Source organism: Heteronotia binoei, chromosome 4 (genome assembly GCF_032191835.1).
Source record: "Heteronotia binoei isolate CCM8104 ecotype False Entrance Well chromosome 4, APGP_CSIRO_Hbin_v1, whole genome shotgun sequence".
In the NCBI taxonomy this organism is placed as follows: domain Eukaryota; kingdom Metazoa; phylum Chordata; class Lepidosauria; order Squamata; family Gekkonidae; genus Heteronotia; species Heteronotia binoei.
Genome location: NC_083226.1, coordinates 28,752,183 through 28,770,900, shown reverse-complemented (window position 1 = coordinate 28,770,900; position 18,718 = coordinate 28,752,183). Strand labels below are relative to the sequence as shown.

General features: G+C 43.3%; 1 protein-coding gene across 1 annotated transcript in view; it reads right to left on the bottom strand.

Annotated features, from left to right (window-relative positions):
* Positions 1 to 18,718, bottom strand: part of RNF38 (ring finger protein 38) — a 128,014-nt gene that overhangs the window by 65,102 nt on the left and 44,194 nt on the right. The window contains exon 2 of the mRNA XM_060237030.1: positions 5,679 to 5,749. Coding sequence (XP_060093013.1) covers positions 5,679 to 5,749 — 71 coding nt within the window. The remainder of the gene's footprint in view (positions 1 to 5,678; positions 5,750 to 18,718) is intronic.

The following is an 18,718-nucleotide window of genomic DNA, read 5'->3' as shown; positions in this document are numbered from 1 at the left end:
GCAGCCCACGAGCAAGGGAGGGAGTGCTGGGGAAGTGGGTGCAGCCACTCTACTGTGGCTTTCGTGAGACAGAACAACCTCGCCTGCAGCCGCTAAGCATTGTGGGAGTGCTGCACTGTCACCTCTTCAGTCTACTTAATGTGGGTTTCCCTCTGCACCCCCCCCCTCCCAGCCCATGGGTCCCTGCAGTGAGGATACACAAACTTGGAGCTTATCAGCTGTTGTTCTTTATACATTTTCTATCTCCAATACCTGGCATTGTGTTTTATGGCACTCACAGCCCAGCCCAACAAAGTGACATTTATGTCAGATGTGGCCTTCATAACAAATGAGTTTGACACCCCTGGGCTAGTGGCTAAAACATCACTTGCAGGGGGACATATTTCTTGCTCCCATGCTTCTCTTTTTCAATGCTGCAGAGTTTTAAACATGGAATAAAAGATTTTTTATTATTTGCCAATCCCTGCCTTGACTCTGCTCTCTCAGCCTTTGCCATTACTCCCTCTCGTGTATATGGATCACTATAGCTAATGTTAGTGAAGAAAAAAAAGACCACTCTTAATTTCCAAATCAAGGGAAAGAAGACAAAAAGGTCTTCAGTAGTCATAAGCAATTTTTTTTCTTAAAAAAATCTTCACTTGCCACCTATGAAAAGAGAGCACAAGAAAAGATTCAGGTGGCAAAGATAAGCTAATAATAAATACTGCCGACACTTCCGCTCCCCGTACATGCTGAGTGTAAATCCTGAGGGACAGAGAAGAGATGCCTTCTCCCTGCAACAGCTGCAAGAAAATCATGGAGCCATGCAAAACTCTGCCTAAATAAAGAAGGGGAGTCATGTTAAAAAAAGAAAGCGGCAGGCACTTCAGAATATTTCCCAATCTACTATTAATAATTAGGGTACAAAGCAGAAGCAGTCAAGCATCTATACGGCAACCAATATAATTCATTCTGATGGAATGAAGGAAGAAACAGACTGTGATAGCCATGGGAAAACACACGGAATTTATTTGTACACATTGCAAGAGGGTGAAAGGAAGGTGACGAGGAATGGAAAAGGTCTGGGACATTTTTCTTTTGAGTTTTATAGTGTCTCTTTAGTCAACAATGGTTTTCAAACACTTCACATGTTGGGGCCACTTTCCATATCAACCAAGTTATTTTTATGGGATAATTGTTAGATACTGTAACTCTGCATGCAAGAGGATCTGGAAGGGAAAGGGTTAAGCGAATTCTCTAATTCACATACACTTGGCCCCACCTTCTCATTGGTTAGATCAGGGGTGTTGAACTCATTTGTTATTAGGGCCAAATCTGACATAAATAAGACCTTGTTGGGCCAGGCCATATTGGGCTGGGTCATGTGTGTACCTATTTAAGATTAGGTAGCAGAGATATAAACTTTATAAAGGACACAGACAAACACAATTACAGATTTTATAAAAAAAACCTACCACCTTAAAACATGTTTAAAACATTAGCGCTGGTTGGTCTTAAAGGTGCTTTCTTTGTATCTCTCCCATGGGATCCAGGGAACTGGGCAAAGGAAACTCTGACTCCCTTCCTTCCTTCCTTCCTTCCTTCCTTCCTTCCTTCCTTCCTTCCTTCCTTCCTTCCTTCCTTCCTTCCTTCCTTCCTTCCTTCCTTCCTTCCTTCCTCCCTCCCTCCCTCAGGGGATGAGGAAGGGGAGGAGTCTCAGCCAATAGAAGGAAGAGGGGCTTGACTCAGTAGCTCTGCTGTGTGATTGAGAGAGCCTGGCAAAGCAAACTATCCCTCCTCTCCTTCCTCCCCAAGGGAGGAACCTCAGCTAATGAAGAAAATAGTTTCTGTGCAATTGAGCAAGCTTGGCAAAGCAAGCTGCATCTTTGACACCCCTGTTTTAGATCCTGAGCCTCTTTGGCCATTACTTGTCTTCTGGGATCATTTTATATAGGACCTCTCTTCTCTCTCTTACCTGGGCTTGGAGCTGTAGCAGGTTAACCTTTTTGAAGTTAATCAATGTAAGATGTACCTACATGAAATGTACCTACATGAAAAATTCATGTAAGATGTGCTTCTATTTGTGTAAGTAAAAAATTCTCTCTCATTACCACTGGAGTCAGATCATCTTTGTAAGTTGTTTGAACAGCATTTCCCCCTTAACCTAGGAATGTGGAAGATCAGGAATACTGTGAAAAAGCTTCCAAGGAAATTGATTTTTTTTAACCACTCTTAAACAGTGTTCCCTCAAAGCCAAGGATGTCAAACATGCGGTCTGGGGGCCAAATCAGGCCCTCGGAGAACTCCTATCAGGCCTCTGAACAACTGGCTCTTGTCTGCTTCCTTCTCTCTTGCTTCCTTCTGCATCTCAGCTTGCTGTGCAAGGCTTGCTCAATCACACAGGAGCTACAGAGCAAAACCTCCATTTTCTCCATTGGTTGAGGGGTGGAAAAGAGCCAGAGCTTCCTTTGGCCAGTTCCCTGGATCCCATGGGAGAGCTACAAAGAAAGCACCTTTAAGACCAACAAGGTGCTAATGTTTTAAGCATATTTTATTTTAAGGTTGTTTTAAAAAAAATCTTTAGTTGTGTTTGTTTGTGTCTTTTAAAAAGTTTATATCTCTGCTACCTAATCTTAAATAGGTACACACATGGCCCGGCCCGACAAAGTCTCATTAATGTCAGATCTTGCCCTCATAACAAATGAGTTCGACACTCCTGTTTGAAGCTGAGTTAGTGTGAGCTAGCTCACGGGGGGGGGGGGGTTGCCTCTTGCTCACACATTTTTATCTTAGCTCAGGAAAAATGGCCCCAGAGCAAACTAATTTATGTGGTAACTCATAACTTTAATGTCAGTAGCTCATGAATTAGAATTTTTAGTCACAAGACTCCACAGCTTAGAGGGAATATTGCTCCTAAACATGTGTCACAGAACTTCAGCACATTCTAGGAAGTTTTCTGCAACTGGGCCTTCAGTTTTTAAGAGACATAGACCTTACCTTTCACGTTTCAGCACCACCCTCATATTAAGATGTGTAGCCTTAAAGAGAGGCATGCCATAATGCCGCTGCACATCACTGAGAAAGACTGAGACCAATTTCCCACTCACCTTACGCCACTTTCATGTTTGTCTTCTCAGCGGGGCTTCCTTCCGATTTCACAATATCTGCCCCCGGGGGCTGCAGCAAGCGTCAGCGTTTTCGAGCAGCAAACAGAAACTGGTTTTTAGTGGTTTCTGTTTCCTGTGCAAAAACACCGAGGCTTGCTGCAGCCCCGGGGCAGATAGTGTGAAATCGGAAGGAAGCCCCGCTGAGAAGACAAACTTGAGAGCAGCGTAAGGTAAGTGGGAAATTGGTCCGACAGAGGACAGACAAGTTCTCTGTTAGCGATGATCATCAGCCATCAGTTCTGATCTCACTGAGACAAAGCTACCAAGGAACTTGGGGGTACTGAACCTGCAGCATAGAGAAACATGGATTTCTCTCCTCCTCATCTAGAGCCCTGTGGCGCAGAGTGTTAAAGCTGCAGTACTGCAGTCCTAAACTGTGCTCACAACCTGAGTTTGATCCCAGCGGAAGCTGGTTTCAGGTAGCCGGCTCAGGTTGACTCAGCATTCCATCCTTCCAAGGTTGGTAAAATGAATACCCAGCTTGCTGGGGGAAAAGTGTAAATGACTGGGGAAGGCAATCGTAAAAAGTCTGCCATGAAAATGTTGTGAAAGCAACATCACCCAGAGTCGGAAACGACTGGTGCTTGCACAGGGGACCTTTCCTTTTCCCATCTAGAATCAGTAAATTTACAATTAATCAAACCAATGTCTAAATAGCCTCATTTTCACATCTTATATGTATTCACACTCTAAACGTACTCCTGCCTAATGTTTTTTTTAAAGCAGTTTCACAAGCTTGATAAAATTTCCTGTTGTCACCTCAGGGGAACATTACTAAACCAATGTTTTTGTGCTTTCTGTAACTTTGGAAGGGAATGAAACTTGGCTCCTTGACACAGAGAAGTCATTTAATCTTTAAAAGATAACATGCAACAGCCTTTTCATTTACACGGACCAGGTTGTTTTATTATAGGGCAAATAACAGTTCAGTTTTACACTGTGCTGAAATGTCAGAACACTTAAGTCAAGGAAAGCTCTACAGTGCAGGAAACTACAGTTGTCAGGTAGACAAGCTAATTTTCTAAGGCTTCCATCATTCGTTTCAAGTTATGTAACTATTCTCCTCTCTCTCTCAGCATACTTTTTATGGGGAGATGACATTTATTTAGCTGAAATCAATGCGCAAAACACCTTCTTTATTATACTTTAGGATCTTATGAATACAATGGGAAACACCCTTCCATAATTACTAGAATTTTCATTCAGGATTTACTAAATTATGCTAAGTTTAGGTTAATATGTCAGTGAAAAGGGACTGAGGGAGTGTGTAAGGCAAAAGAAAGACTCCTGTCACCACAGCAATACTAGAGAATTTTAAAGATACCACAGACCTCAGGTCCTTGAGAAAATGAGATTCCCCAACTAATCTTCTAATTAAACCAAATATCCACCAGTTAAAATAATATAAATGGCTCTTCAGTAAACTCCATGCTAGAAGAGGTTGAGAAGGAAGGAAGGAACCTACCTTAGAGAACAATTAGCAAAACAGCAGAAAAAAGTTCACTGAAGTATGAAGAATATTCAAATCAATACACCGCGGGAGCATATCAGCCAGAACTGCCCTGAAAACTGAAGGGTCGTGGTGGTCTCTTTATAGCAGCATTGTAATGTAGAGATGCCAGAAGACCTTCCAACAATCCCTTTATTGGGTGGGTAGGAATTGGGATGAAGCCTGGCAAGCAAACACCACTTCAGGTTTCAGCCAGAAGTTACATGGGATGCTCTAGCTGCATTCCACAAAAACTATGGTTTTATCATAGAGTTTTTGTAAAATGCTAGAGCATCTCCCTGTGTCATTCCTGGTTTAAACTGGAAGTAATGTAGGCATGCTGGTGTGATACTGGCATGCCAGGCCCTGCCCCCTCCCCCCCCAATTGCTTTTGGGAGGTTCCAGGTGCAGCTTGGCAACATTATTACAATGAGAGCCTCTAAGTGTTGTCCCAATGGCAGTTCTCAACAACGGTGACAAGATTCACGGCAGTTCAGGCCCCATTATCCAAAAGCAGTATCATCAAGAGCATGGGGTCTTTTTTCAACTACCCAACTGTGTATACAATCAGGGCAAAAAAGAAAAATCATGCATGTATATGCCTTCATTTCTAGATGGGCTTAAATGTCCTTACTTGAACAAAGCCTCTCTAATCAGATTGATTGATGTTAGAACGCTTGTGGTTTGAAAACTGAGCCCCAGCCTTGCAACATTTAAAGTGAAAATGAAACATATCCCTTCCCCACCCCCCCATATTCCTCATGCTTCATGAGTCAAAAAATGATATAGCTGTATTTTGAGAGAGAAAGAAAGAAAATCCTTTGATCACAACTGACCAATAGTGAGCACCAATAAATTCTACTTAAAAAAAAAAACCCAACACATTGTGTTTCCAGAATAAAGGAATGCCTTTTCTATAATGAGCAATACTAACCTGAGATCAGTAATCATTTTTTGTTTTAAAAAGAAAATTTTGCGCAAATAGGGTCTCCAATGACAGAAGACTGATGTCTACCTAAAGACGTCTCTTTTTCCTCCCTTACCTTGTCACTGTCATCAGTACAGATGTGGTCTTGATGGATCAACTGGCACGAGAAGGAAGCACTAACACCACCTACAAAGAAAGCAGAAAAACAATTAATATATTTGGAAAGCAATGATAATATGATCAAGCCCAGGCATTCTAGCTATGGTCTTGTAATTATGATGCAGGAACTATGGACATACATATTTATTTAGGAAAAAAAACCACCCTAGATTTCACTATTGGCACTTGACAATGAACTATACACATAGAAATGTAACAAGCTAAGTGGTTATACTTGAAATACACACACTAAATGAACATTGGCAGATGAAGCAGATAAACTATCAATGAATATGTGGTGCTTTTCATGTATGTTGTGGAGTTCACTAGCTTTAAGATGCCAACTTGCAGGAATATTAGAGGTCTTCACCAATGCTCCCTCTAAGCTGTGGAGTCTTGTGAGCAAAAATTCTACTTTGTGAGCTACTGGCATTAAAGTTGTGAGCTTCTGCATAAATTAGTTTGCTTTGGGGCCATTTTTCCTGAGCTAAGACAAAAATGTGCAAGCTAAAAAACTGTGAACTATATCACGCTAACTCAGCTTAGAGGGAACTCTGGTCTTAACATTGGTCTGTAAGTGTGGTTTCATACAACTGAATTAATTATCTGAATGTCCTATCACCAAGACATTGTCTAAAATAAGTATTGTAATATGAACATTCTGAAAACCTTATAGCAACCAACTTGCTCCTTTAAAACACAAGCACACTTTATACTTGACAAGGTTTTCCCCAAAACTCCATAAACAAAGAACTCATTTTTTATACTGGGCCACGTAATAGCAAAAACTGAAATGGTAAACTTCCATTCCACAGAACAAGTATAAAATACTTCTTTGCTTTGAATACTTGTGACTGAAGAAGAATTCTTCAGCTCTCAGGCTCCTATGTTGGGAAACCTACTTGCCCAACATAGGAGCCTGAGAGCCTGTTTGGTATAGTGGTTAAGAGCAGCAGACTTTGATCTGGAGAACCAGGTTTGATTCCCCCACTCCTAGCAGCTGGGCAACACTAGGTTAGTCACAGTTCTCTCAGAACAGTTCTCAAGGAGCTCTTTCAGCCCCACCTACCTCACAAGGTGTTTGTTGTGAGGAGAGGAAGGAAGGGAGGGATATTGTAAACTACTCTGAGACGTCGAGTGAAGGGTAAAATTTAAATCCAACTCCAGATCCAACATATCAGTATCGAAAGAACTAAAAACGTTTGCAATATGCCCTGTACTCTGGTTGCATGAACTGCATGATTATCTCACACATTTTCCAGTTCAGCCCAACTATTAGAGAGTAGTTCTGCAAGAGAAAGCTCACTAAGAGACAGCCTTTCATTCATACACTAAAAATGCCTTGTAACTGCAAACACGCTTTGTAGACGCTCCTCTAACAATTGCTGCTGGTTCTGTTCTGGTACTCTGTTCATTCATGGACTGCAGTCAATTCACGTCACTTGAGGCCCGAAGTCACTCCACTGGCAGACTAGCTGGATTTACCACCACCTAACTGGACACAGTTCTTGTCTTGGCTGCACAAACACACGGCCTGAGAAACAAAGCACTGCTCCACGGAAGCCCAAAAGCCTACACAAAATATAGTAGGATTTTTGCCTTCTTTTTCTCTTAACATCAGGTGAGGTACTCTGGCTAGAGTATCAGACTAGACAGGATCTGGGAGATCCAGGTTCAAATTCTTCCCCTCCCCCCCAGGTCATGGCAGTTTGCTCAGTGACCTTGGATTAGTCACATACACTCAGAATAACTTACTTCACAGGACTCTTGCAAGGATAAAATAATGGAGAAGAATGATATAAGCTGATTTGGGTCCCCACCGGAAAGCAAGATAGCATTACAGTTGGCAGGTCTGGGCTGGATAATACCTGGAGACTTTGGGGGTCGATCCAGGAGAGGGTGGGGTTTGAGAAGGGGAGGGGTCTCAGTATGGTGCAATGCCATAGAGTCCACCCTTCCAAGCCACCATTTTCTCCAGGGGAGCTGATCTCTGCCAGCTGGAGATCACTTGTAAAAGCGGGAGATCTCCAGGCCCCACCTGGAGGCTGGCAACCCTGGGCAGAATATAAGGTAAATAAACTCCTTGCCATATCACAAGCTGTGTTATAGTGCCCCTTCTGTCTCAAAAACAGCATGAAGAGCCATAGCTTGAGAAACCAAAGCCCAAACAGACCCTCTGGGTTCTGGCCACTGTCTCTTGTGAATAGAGTTGCCAATCCCCAGGTGGGGGCAGGGGATCCCCTGGTTTGAAGGCCCTCCCCCCGGCTTCAGGGTCATCAGAAAATAAGGGGGAGGGAAATGAATGCTGGGAATGCCATTATTTCCTATGGAGACAGATTACCATAGGCTATAATGGAGAATTGATCCATGGGTATATGGAACTCTATGGGGGCTGTTTTTTGAGATAGAAGTATCAAATTTACAATATAGTGCCTGATGCCTCTCCTCAAAACACCCTCCAAGTTTCAAAAAGATTGGACCAGGGGGTCCAATTCTATGAGCCCCCAAAGAAGGTGCCCCTATCCTTCATTATTTCCAACGGAGAGAAAGCGTTTAAAAGTTGTGCAGACCCTTTAAATGTGATGGCCAGAACTCCCTTTGGAGTTCAGTTATGCTTGTCACAACCTTGCTCTTGGCTCCACCCTCAAAATTTCCAGATATTTCTTGAATTGGACCTGGCAACCTTACTTATGAAGTGTCAGCTTCTACGCCGTATCTATGAGTTTTGAGAATTTCCATTTAGAATCCTTAACCTGCCTAGGTGTAGCTATCCTGGACTCCTTCTATGGTAATCTCCCATCCAAGTACTAACCAGGGCCGATCTGCTTAGCTTCTAAAGAGTTAAGAGATAAAACAGCATTCAGCATCCCACTGGAAGAGGAGATTCTGAAGTGAGATGGAACTTCTCTCTCATGGCCCTGGCCTGAAGTTTTACAACAGAATTTCTCTTTGACATTTTCTATCGTGTTTTGTTACATTTCTGTAAGACACAAGAAAGTACTGTGCTTAGTTTGTTTTCTAGGTCTCCGGTCTTTCACAGATGTTTTTGGAATTCTGCATGCCTGGGGAGAAGGTCTTGTAAAGGCAATCTTCATTTGAAAATGCTTCTCTTAGGCACTAGTACACTCACGCACCCCTTACTGCTGCAATCACAGTTGAACTTTATGTCCATATCCATGTAAATCAACCAGGATTGCCTCAAAACAACTAATGGATAAAAAACATTTACATGGCTATGAAATATTTTAATTTATATTTTATAGCTAGAATGTTTTATAACTAAAAATGGAAACTGAAATTTTTATGTAACTGAAACTGAAATTTTCATGTATAATATTTTGTGCCCAAGTTTCATTGTATACCTTGGTTTTTGTTTTAATGCCACTTGTTGCCTCTATTTTCCTATTTTCTTTCTTTTTGGATGGGTCTCTGACCATATTAAAGAGTCCCGTGGCGCAGTACTGCAGTCCTAAGCTCTGCTCACGACCTCAGTTCAATCTCCAGTGGAAGCTGGGTTTTCAGGTAGTCGGCTCGAGGTTGACTCAGCCTTCCATCCTTCCGAGGTAGATAAAATGAGTATCCAGCTTGCTGGGGGGGAAGCGTACATGACTGGGGAAAGCAATGGCAAGCCACCCCGTACAAAGTCTGCTGTGAAAACATTGTGAAAGCAACGTCATCCCAGAGTCGGAAATGACTGGTGCTTGCACAGGGGACCTTTCCTTTCCTGACCTTATTAAACGAAACTTGACCTCAAAACATGATTTGGTGATAGAGCTCATGCTTAGTGCTCTCTAATCAAAGTGATTCCCTTGGGACACAAAGGTGCTGTCCTCTGGGCTCATCTGAAGCACCTCTTGCTTCAAATGAGGCACAGAAGAGCCAATATAACTCTTTGCTTTGGCGAAAAAGCTAGTGGATGCCACGGTACACATTGGCAAACACCATGATGGAGATCGCTTTCATAATGATGGAACACTTTCCCTATGAAGAAAGGTTAAAATGCTTGGGGCTCTTTAGCTTAGAGAAATGTTGACTGAGGGGTGATCTGATCAAGGTTTATGAGATTATGCATGAGATACAGAAGGCAGAGAAAGAAGTACTTTTCTCTCTTTCCTGCAATACAAGAACTCGTGGACATTCAATGAAATTGCTGAGCAATAAGGTTAGAACTGATAAAAGGAAGTAGTTCTTCACCCAAAAGGTGATTAACACATGGAATTCACTGCCACAGGAGGTGGTGGCAGCTACAAGCACAGATAGTTTCAAAAGGAAATTGGATAAACATATGGAACAGAGGTTCATCAGTGGCTATTAGCCACAGGGTATAGATAGAACTCTTTGGGGCGGTGATGCTCTGTATTCTTGGTGCTTGGGGAGGCCACAGTGGGAGGGCCCCACTCTCTTGATGGCGTCTGGCTATTTTGACCATTGTGTGACACAGAGTGTTGGACTGGATGGGCCATTGGCCTGATCCAACATGGCTTCTCTTATGTTCATAAAGGTGCATCTCTAGTGTTTCCACATAGAAAGGTGCTACCAACCACTCTTAATAATCTTTACTGTCAAAGGCTGTTCACGGTATAGGAATACAAACATTAGCTGCATCACAAAAATTCAACCATCTGTAGCATAGAAAGGGTGCTTTAGTACAACAGTTCCCATTCACTTAATTGGTTCCCATAGTAGTATACTGGAAATGTAAGCCTTTGCAAAGGTCTATCATGGCACAACAACAATGCACCAGATGCAATTAGACATTTTGCAGAATTTGCCGTGATTCCACAGGACTACAGAGATGAAGAATTCAATTTCCAAAGAACCTCAGCTTCCATTTGCAAAAGCAAAGCAAGCTTCTAGCAAAAGGAGGGAGATGATCCCAATGCAATTCCCGTTATCTCCTCTGGTATAAACTCGGAGTGCTTTCCCAATTCTATTTTCTGATGCACAGGGCTTTGACAAGCGGAGATGTCAAGGGAAAGGGAAACACCATTTGCAATGAATAATGACCAATGGCAGCTTCCAATTTAACACTGGAAGATCACGACATCTGTGACTCCAGTCTTTCTGTATTCTGTAAGCCTGGGAAGCTATACTTAAAATTACATAGGCAATGCATACTGACTCTTTGAAGCCGGGGGGGGGGGGGGAGGGAGAAGGTAATGAATAACATTTCCAGGGGCAGAAGACAAAGCTTCACTGCCCAGCCCAACACACCAGCCTACTCCAGAAATTTTTTCCCCATCAAGTTGAAGCCAATTTATAGAGACCCCTATGGGGTTTTCATGACAAGAAGCTTTCAAAGGTTTGCCACAGCCTGCCTCTGTGTATTTCTGTGTACCTTGGTATTTCTTGGTGGTCTCCCATCCAAGTACTAACCAGAACTAACCCTGCTCAGCTTCTAAGACAGAGGTGTCAAACTGCGGCCTGGGGGCCAAATCAGACTCCCCAGATGGCTCTTATCAGGCCCTCCAGCAACTGGCTGTCATCTGCTTTTTTCTCCCTATCTCTTGCTTCCTTCTGCATCACAGCTTGCTTTGCCAGGCTTGCTCAGTTCCACAGGAAATACAGAGCAAAGCCTCTATTTTCTCTATTGGCTGAGGCTCCTCCCTTGGGGAGGAGGGATAGCTTGCTTTATCAGGCTCACAGTACAGCTACTGAGCTAAGCCCCTCTCCCTTCTACTGGCTGAGGCTCCTCCTCCTCCTGGTCCCCTGGGGAAGGGAGGAAATAGCCAGTGCTTCCTTTGCCTAGTTTCCAAGATCACATGGGAGAGATACAAAGAAAGCAACTTTCAGACCAATGCGTGCTAATGTTTTAAGCATGTTTTATTTTAAGCTTTTAAAAATATTTGTGTTTGTCTGTGTCCTTTATACAGTTTATATCTCTGCTACCTGGCATTATGGTTCCAGAAAGGAGGGGGAGTGAAGCCTTCTCCAGCGCTCTCTTAAGAGAGAACACTCAGATGCCTGCGTTGAAGCGGGTAGGGCCAATGCTAGTGGTGCTCTTCTGAGTGCGCTAGGGGGCTGCAAAGCACAGTGCCGCATTGCAGCACTGCAGAAGGGAAGGGAAGAGAGGGAGGGGGCAGTGGCGGCCAGTCTGGGGTGTGCACGCGCATGCGAGCGCCTAGGGCCCCAAGGGGTGTGGGGCAGCAGGTAGTGCGTTTGCCAGGGACGCCACATGCCCTAGGGCTGGCCCTGTACTTAAATGCTGCCTTTCTGTTACAATGACACACAAAGCCACTTACATAAGACAGGAAAGGGCAGAGGCAGCATCACACAACACACCGAATCCACAAGATTGCAAAGGGAGCTCCATACAACACAGCAACTGCTATGTAAGTTTTCTCAAAATTCTATAAAAGAGTACCACTTTGGCCTCTCACTAAAACTTAGAACCATGTGAGCCTCCTGTGGAAGAAAGTTCCACTAAACTAAGTGCTACTCCTGAAGGCTTTGGCTTGGATGCTACCTATAGCTTCCATGATCTCCTCTTCCTCCTGTTGCAGCCCAAACCTCTCCCTAAAATGGTGACCCTGAGGGATGGGGACTCTCTCAGGAAGAGCACAGAGGGAAAATTTGGAGGTCTGGCTTTAGGAGAAGGGAAATTGAGAAAACTGACACCCTTCCACCACCACCCCGCACAAGTAGAAGTTTCAGCTAGGAGCCAATTCTTTGTCTTGGAGACATTCCTGAACCTCCGATAATGAGACCACAATGAGCAGGAGCTCCAATAATAACCATCACAATTCATATGGGAGAAGGCAATCCTTGAGATATTCTGGACCCATATCATTTACAGCCACCTGTAAAAACACAAGCACACTAAACTAGGCCAAGGAGCCAGCTGTAAGCCAGGCAAAATGAATATCAGATAAATATCTGCTCCATGCAGCCAGCACCATCCATCTTCAAAGCCACAATTCTGGATCAACTGTAGTTCCCGATTCATTTTTTAGGGCAGCTCCATACAGAACACATTGTAACAGCCTTCAGGCTACGCATTTCACTATTAACCCCAATTAAGTTAAACTTGCAAAATGACTTGCACATTAATACAGAGGTATGGGCCAACTATGGCCAAATTAAGTAGCATTGTCCCATCTCGGAGGGTTTTTTTTTTTTAAATAGTAGGTGAACTGCTTAGTGCAGCAATTCATATTAATAGTCAAGTCAGACTGACAAGCTAGGGCCAAAATGAAAAAGTTATTTCATGGCCTGTCAAACATAAATTAACTTTCACTCTCTCTGTCTGTCTTGGTCGCGCTCCAATTAACGAGCATCTGTCCCCGTCTTGTTTTCATGAAGAGCAATATTCAAGGCCAGCGTTTACTTTTGTCTCCATATTATATACATACATATATTTGTCAACTATGAAGGATGTCACGACAAACTTACCGGCTGGCTTACCCCAGTATACCTATCGCACATTGCCAACAATTTCTAAAGCTTATTTAGACTTACTGTTTCTTCCCAGATAAATGATATATTGAATAGTTTCAGAGTACAGCATGGCTAGGATTATACGATACTTCAATAAAATGGGAAGAAATTAAAACTTTTCTGAACAAGCATGCAATCCCATCATCCTATCTGAAGTCAGTATGCAGCCTCCTTCCTGAAAACTGTAGGGTTATGTCCCTGTCTATGAGTTATAACTGGACCCATATTTTTAATTAATAAAAATTATTCTTTTCTCCTTCATGCTCCGATCCTAAGAATTTCATCCCAGCATGCTGCTGAATGAACTTCCCACAAAGCGACTGTTACTCAGGCCCAATAAATGTGCTAACAAACACCACCTACCAGTCAAATATCGGACTGTGACAATTTGTAATAACAACAACAGTAACAACAGCAACACAACAATAATAGTAAGCAAAGGAGCAAGGGGATTTCCAAGGATTAGATGTTAAGCAAGGGGATTTCCAGGACTCAGATGTTAAGCCTCTGACAAGTCTTGCTTTTCATAGTTTGGTTTGCCAAACAGGCCTCAGCCTTTGCTCCCAAATGCAATTCAAAGCCACATGCAAACTTGCATTTTGTGCCAGCATACAAGGAGTATGCAAAAAGTCCATTATCAACCCAGTCTACATGGAAGGAGACACTATGTCGCTGTGCACTACCAAAAATTATAGTTTGTACTTTTATTAGATGATGGGGTATCCCATTTCTTCTCTAATACACACAAACTACACTACACTGAAGGCCTATGATCACAATCGCAAGGGATTCAGCAAAAAAACAAAAAGACAGTGGAACAGACCATGAGAAAATGTGGCATGAGGTTACTCAGCAGTTAAGAAAATATATTAGAATAATTACAAACCATTGCACAAGGCTTGAAGTGGTTCACAAAATCCAATATGTAGTCTACACTTTTATCTTTAATATGATGCTAATATTGCCAACTATCACTCAGCAGTAAAACAAGCTAAAATAATGGATGACAGCCACAGAATAAAAAACAACCCAGCTAACACACACACACACACACAATGATACTTATCAAATGTCTGCAAGAAAAACAGGTTGCTTACCTGTAACTGATGATCTTTGAGTGAACATCTGTGTATTCACACTACCCGCCCTTCTTCCCCACTGCTGTTGGTCCTCATTCTGGGCTTAGAGCAGTCAGAAGGAACTGGCGGGATCCTCGAGCCCATCCCAGTTGGCATGCATAGGGGAGGTGCCATGCCTGCCAACTGGGAAGGGAACAAAAATCCTTTTTCCTAGGCTTTAGAAGTACCGATCGGGATTGGTGCAAGAGCACTATATCCCATCAGTGTGAAGCACAGAGACCACAAAGAAGATTACAGACATCCAAGCATTTAAGCACTAGTTGTAGAAGGGTCAGCATCAGGCAGATATCTGCAAGGAAGCAACTGCACCACAGAACACGTCTCAACCTTGAGAGCACACAACAGAGAGAACTCAATTCAGCGCTTTTGACAATGATCTTAATGACAGAGCATGCCCACATGGGATCTGGATGGCCCACGGCTAACCTGATCTCATCAGATCTCCGAAGCTAAGCAGGGTCAGCCCTGGTTAGTATTGGATGGGAGAGACCACAAAAAGAAGTCCGGAGTCACTATGCAGATGCAGGCAATGCAGAGGGACAGTGGCTCAGTGGTAGAACATCTGCTTGGTAAGCAAAAGATCCCAGGTTCAATCCCCAGCATCTCCAACTAAAAAGGGTCCAGGCAAATAGGCATGAAAAACCTCAGCATGAGACCCTGGAGAGCCACTGTCAGTCTGAGTAGACAATACTGACTTTGATGGTCTGATTCAGTAGAAGGCAGCTTCATATGTTCAAACCACCCCTGAACCATCTCTTGCCTTGAAAACCCTGTGGGCTCACCATACGTTGGCTGCGACTTGATGACACTCTCTACCACCCTATGGGAGAGACATCCATGAAGTCACAAACTGTTCAGGGCTTTCAAAGGATAAGCAACAGCACTCTGCTCGGAAACAAATGGGTAGCCAGTGGAATTCCCATGATAGGTTCCCATGAAGCTGAGATAGTTATCTTGCAGCTGCATTTTAAAAACAATCTTCAAAGGCAGCCTCACACAGAACGCATTACAGTAATCTAATCTGGATGCAATCAGAATATGAATACCTGTGGCTAAATCTGGTTTGCCAAGAACCAACACAACCAACAAATCAAATGAAATAGGCTAAAGGCACTACCTACTCCTTTAGGTTGAGTTGAATGAATCTCCCATCTTAAAACGGCCAGCTTCTCATTCTGCCTAGCTCTGTCTTTAATTAAACTTTTTTTTTCTGGATTGAGCCTCAGTTTATAGCCTTCTGCAGGCTGCTATCAACTCTGAACACCAGTTCAGAACTGCCTCACTCAAATTAGGTGAAAGGGGAATTGAAAAAGTGAAAAAGAGCATTGTCTACATATTGATGACCATTTCAAAACTCCACATGACCTCACCCCAGTGGTTCCTTACAAATATGAAACAGCAAGAACTGAACCTTGTGGAACCTCCTGAAATATATTCTATAGCAGGAGTGGCCAGACTTGCTTAATGTAGGAGCCACATAGAATAAACAGATGTTTGAGAGCTGAAAAACATGCATGTCAGATGTTTGAGAGCAGGCAGGCAGAAGAGGGAGGGAGAGGTGGAAAAAAGCAACTTTATCTTTAAATGCATTCCCCAAGCTGGCTAATGGGGTTGGGGGGGGGGGCTTCAAGAGCCACACAATATTTGTGAAAGAGCCACATGTGGCTCCTGAGACACAGTTTGGCCACCCTTGTTCTATAGGAACAACCAAGGTTCTCCCCGGCATCATCTTCTGGCATTAGACAGCCACTAGGACATGATATCCCCAATATCCATCTTTACTAACTGGTCCAGAAGAACATAAAGGCGGGTGATATTGACAGGTGGTTAAGAGTTTCTGGAGAATCAGCAGAACTGCTCCATCCCCAAGAGAAGGTCATCCATCTGAGCAACGAAGGGATTTTTCCGTACCAAGGCAGAATCTAAAATTCAGACTTATATGGTTGCACCCAGTCAGTTGACCCAATTTTTCTGCTTCTCAGAGGCCCCATTCTATGTGGATTTGGTCCATGAATATCACATACTGAGCATATCCTTTTTGAGTTCTGTGTTTTCAATACTATGAAGTTTAACTTGAAATCCAAATATGCTGGTAGTCTTATTATGACTGCTTCTCTCTCTACACTCTAATTTCTACTTTTATTTTTTTGTACTTGTCAGATGGAAAAATTAAGCTAAGGCATTTATGCTTTTTAGTTTATCATAATCCATTCACACTCTTAGCTTCTCACTACAAATCTGCTCACATTAATTTACTTACTGCTTAAAACTGCAAGGCAAACCTAAAAAGGTAAAGGTAGTCCCCTGTGCAAGCACCAGTCATTTCCGACTCTGGGGTGATGTCGCATCACAACGTTTTCATGGCAGACTTTTTACGGTGTTTTGCCATTGCCTTCCCCATTCATCTATGCTTTCCCCCCAGCATCTGAGTACTCATTTTACCAGCCTCGGAAGGATAGAAGGCTGAGTCAACCTTGAGTCGGCTACCTGCACCGGGATCAAACTCAGGTCATGAGCAGAGCTTGTACTGCAGTATTGCAACTTACCACTCTGTCCCAAGGGGCTCTTCACCAAGGCAAACCTCACCAAGGCAAGGTATTTGGGTAACTCATGGGGTGGGGTGGGGGGGACTAAACACATATACACAACCTGTTTTCAAATGCTATTTAACACAACTCCAAACTTGAATACCTATCTAGATACGCATAGGTCACTCACTCAAAAGATTTTTAGCCCATGCAAATTCTCATGAAAAGACCTGATGGAAAGCCCTATCAAGTCACAGCTGATTTATGGCACCCCTATAGGGTTTGACTCAGCCTTCCACCTCTCTGAGGTCAGTAAAATGAGTACCCAGCTTGCTGGGGGGAAACTGTAGATGACTGAGGAAGGCAATGGCAAACCACCCCATAAAAAGTCTGCAGTGAAAACATTGTGAAAGCCCGGAGTCGGAAACAACTGGTGCTTGCACAGGGGGATTACCTTTACCTTTACCAAACTGGAGAGCCAGTTTGGTGTAGTGGTTAAGTGTGCGGTCTCTTATCTGGGAGAACCGGGTTTGATTCCCCACTCCTCCACTTGCGCCTGCTGGAATGGCCTTAGGTCAGCCATAGCTCTGTAAGGGGTTGTCCTTGAAAGGGCAGCTGCTAAGAGCCCTCTCCAGCCCCACCCACCTCACAGGGTGTCTGTTGTGGGGGAGGAAGGTATAGGAGATTGTGAGCCGCTCTGAGACTCTTCCGAGTGGAGGGCGGGATATAAATCCAATATCATCTTCTTCTATCTTCTTCTTTATAGGGTTTTCAAGTCAAGAGATGCATACAGGTGGTTTGCCATTGCCTGCCTCTGGGTAGTGGCCCTGGAATTCTTTGGTGGTCTCTCATCCAAATACTGACTTGGCCCAGCCCTACTTAGCTTCCACGACTGGATGAGATCAGGCCAGCTTGCGCATAGAGATAAGAGAAGCTATGTTCAGAGAAGCCTCTGGCTTCCTGTGATGATCAGCACTGAATGCTACTGTTAAGGAGAAGGGATGCCGGAGAAAGGAATTGGAGGGGCTGGGTGCCATGAATTTAGCACTGTGCTCATGGGGCCATGTGCTTATGGATCTGGATAGTATTGCACATGCAGCCCCAAGAAATCCTCATTACTGCCGAGAAGCCTCTTTCTTTTTGTGGATTTACCCTATACTTTTTTTCATTCTAAAGCATCAATGGTTTACCATTACAGCTGCTTTACATAATGGCATTCTTCAACAAAGAAACAAGGCGCCAAAAATAAATAAATAAAACAAATGTGTCTGATTAATAATCTGAAGATGCAGAAGGCAAAAGCCACTTGGGCACAAAACTAATTTGATGCTGAGCTAATACCAAGCTGAACAGTAAATCTGAGTAAAATGCTTGTTTTCATATCAGTTCAACTGGTGATCTATTTCCCCAGAGGAAGACAGTACGTTTGAAACGTGTTAACTGTCAGCTTGACATTAAATCATTTTTGCACCCAATACCTCTTGCCATTCACATCTTTTTGTTGTGCAGTGAAGTCACTCTATTTATAATCTATAAACTCATCAATGAAATCAGAATGATTAGGACTATATAAATGCATTTTTAGTGGCTTCAACAGCACTCACGCACATACGACTGCATCTCGCTCCTCTGCCCAAAATCTCTGTAGGAAAATTATTTCTACTTTACAATTGGAAAAGTGAAGAAGAATCATTTTCCTATCTTTAGGGCCTGGCAGAAACAGCTGCTAATCTGTCAATGTCCTTGTCTTATTAGGCACTTCAGGTCCTGAAAATGATTCAGTCAAAGCCATACTCACAAGTTACAGTGAACATGCGTACAGTATGCACAGGGCTTTTTTTGAGCAGGAATGCACAGAAACACAGTTCTGGCTGGCGGTGTCACGGGTGTGG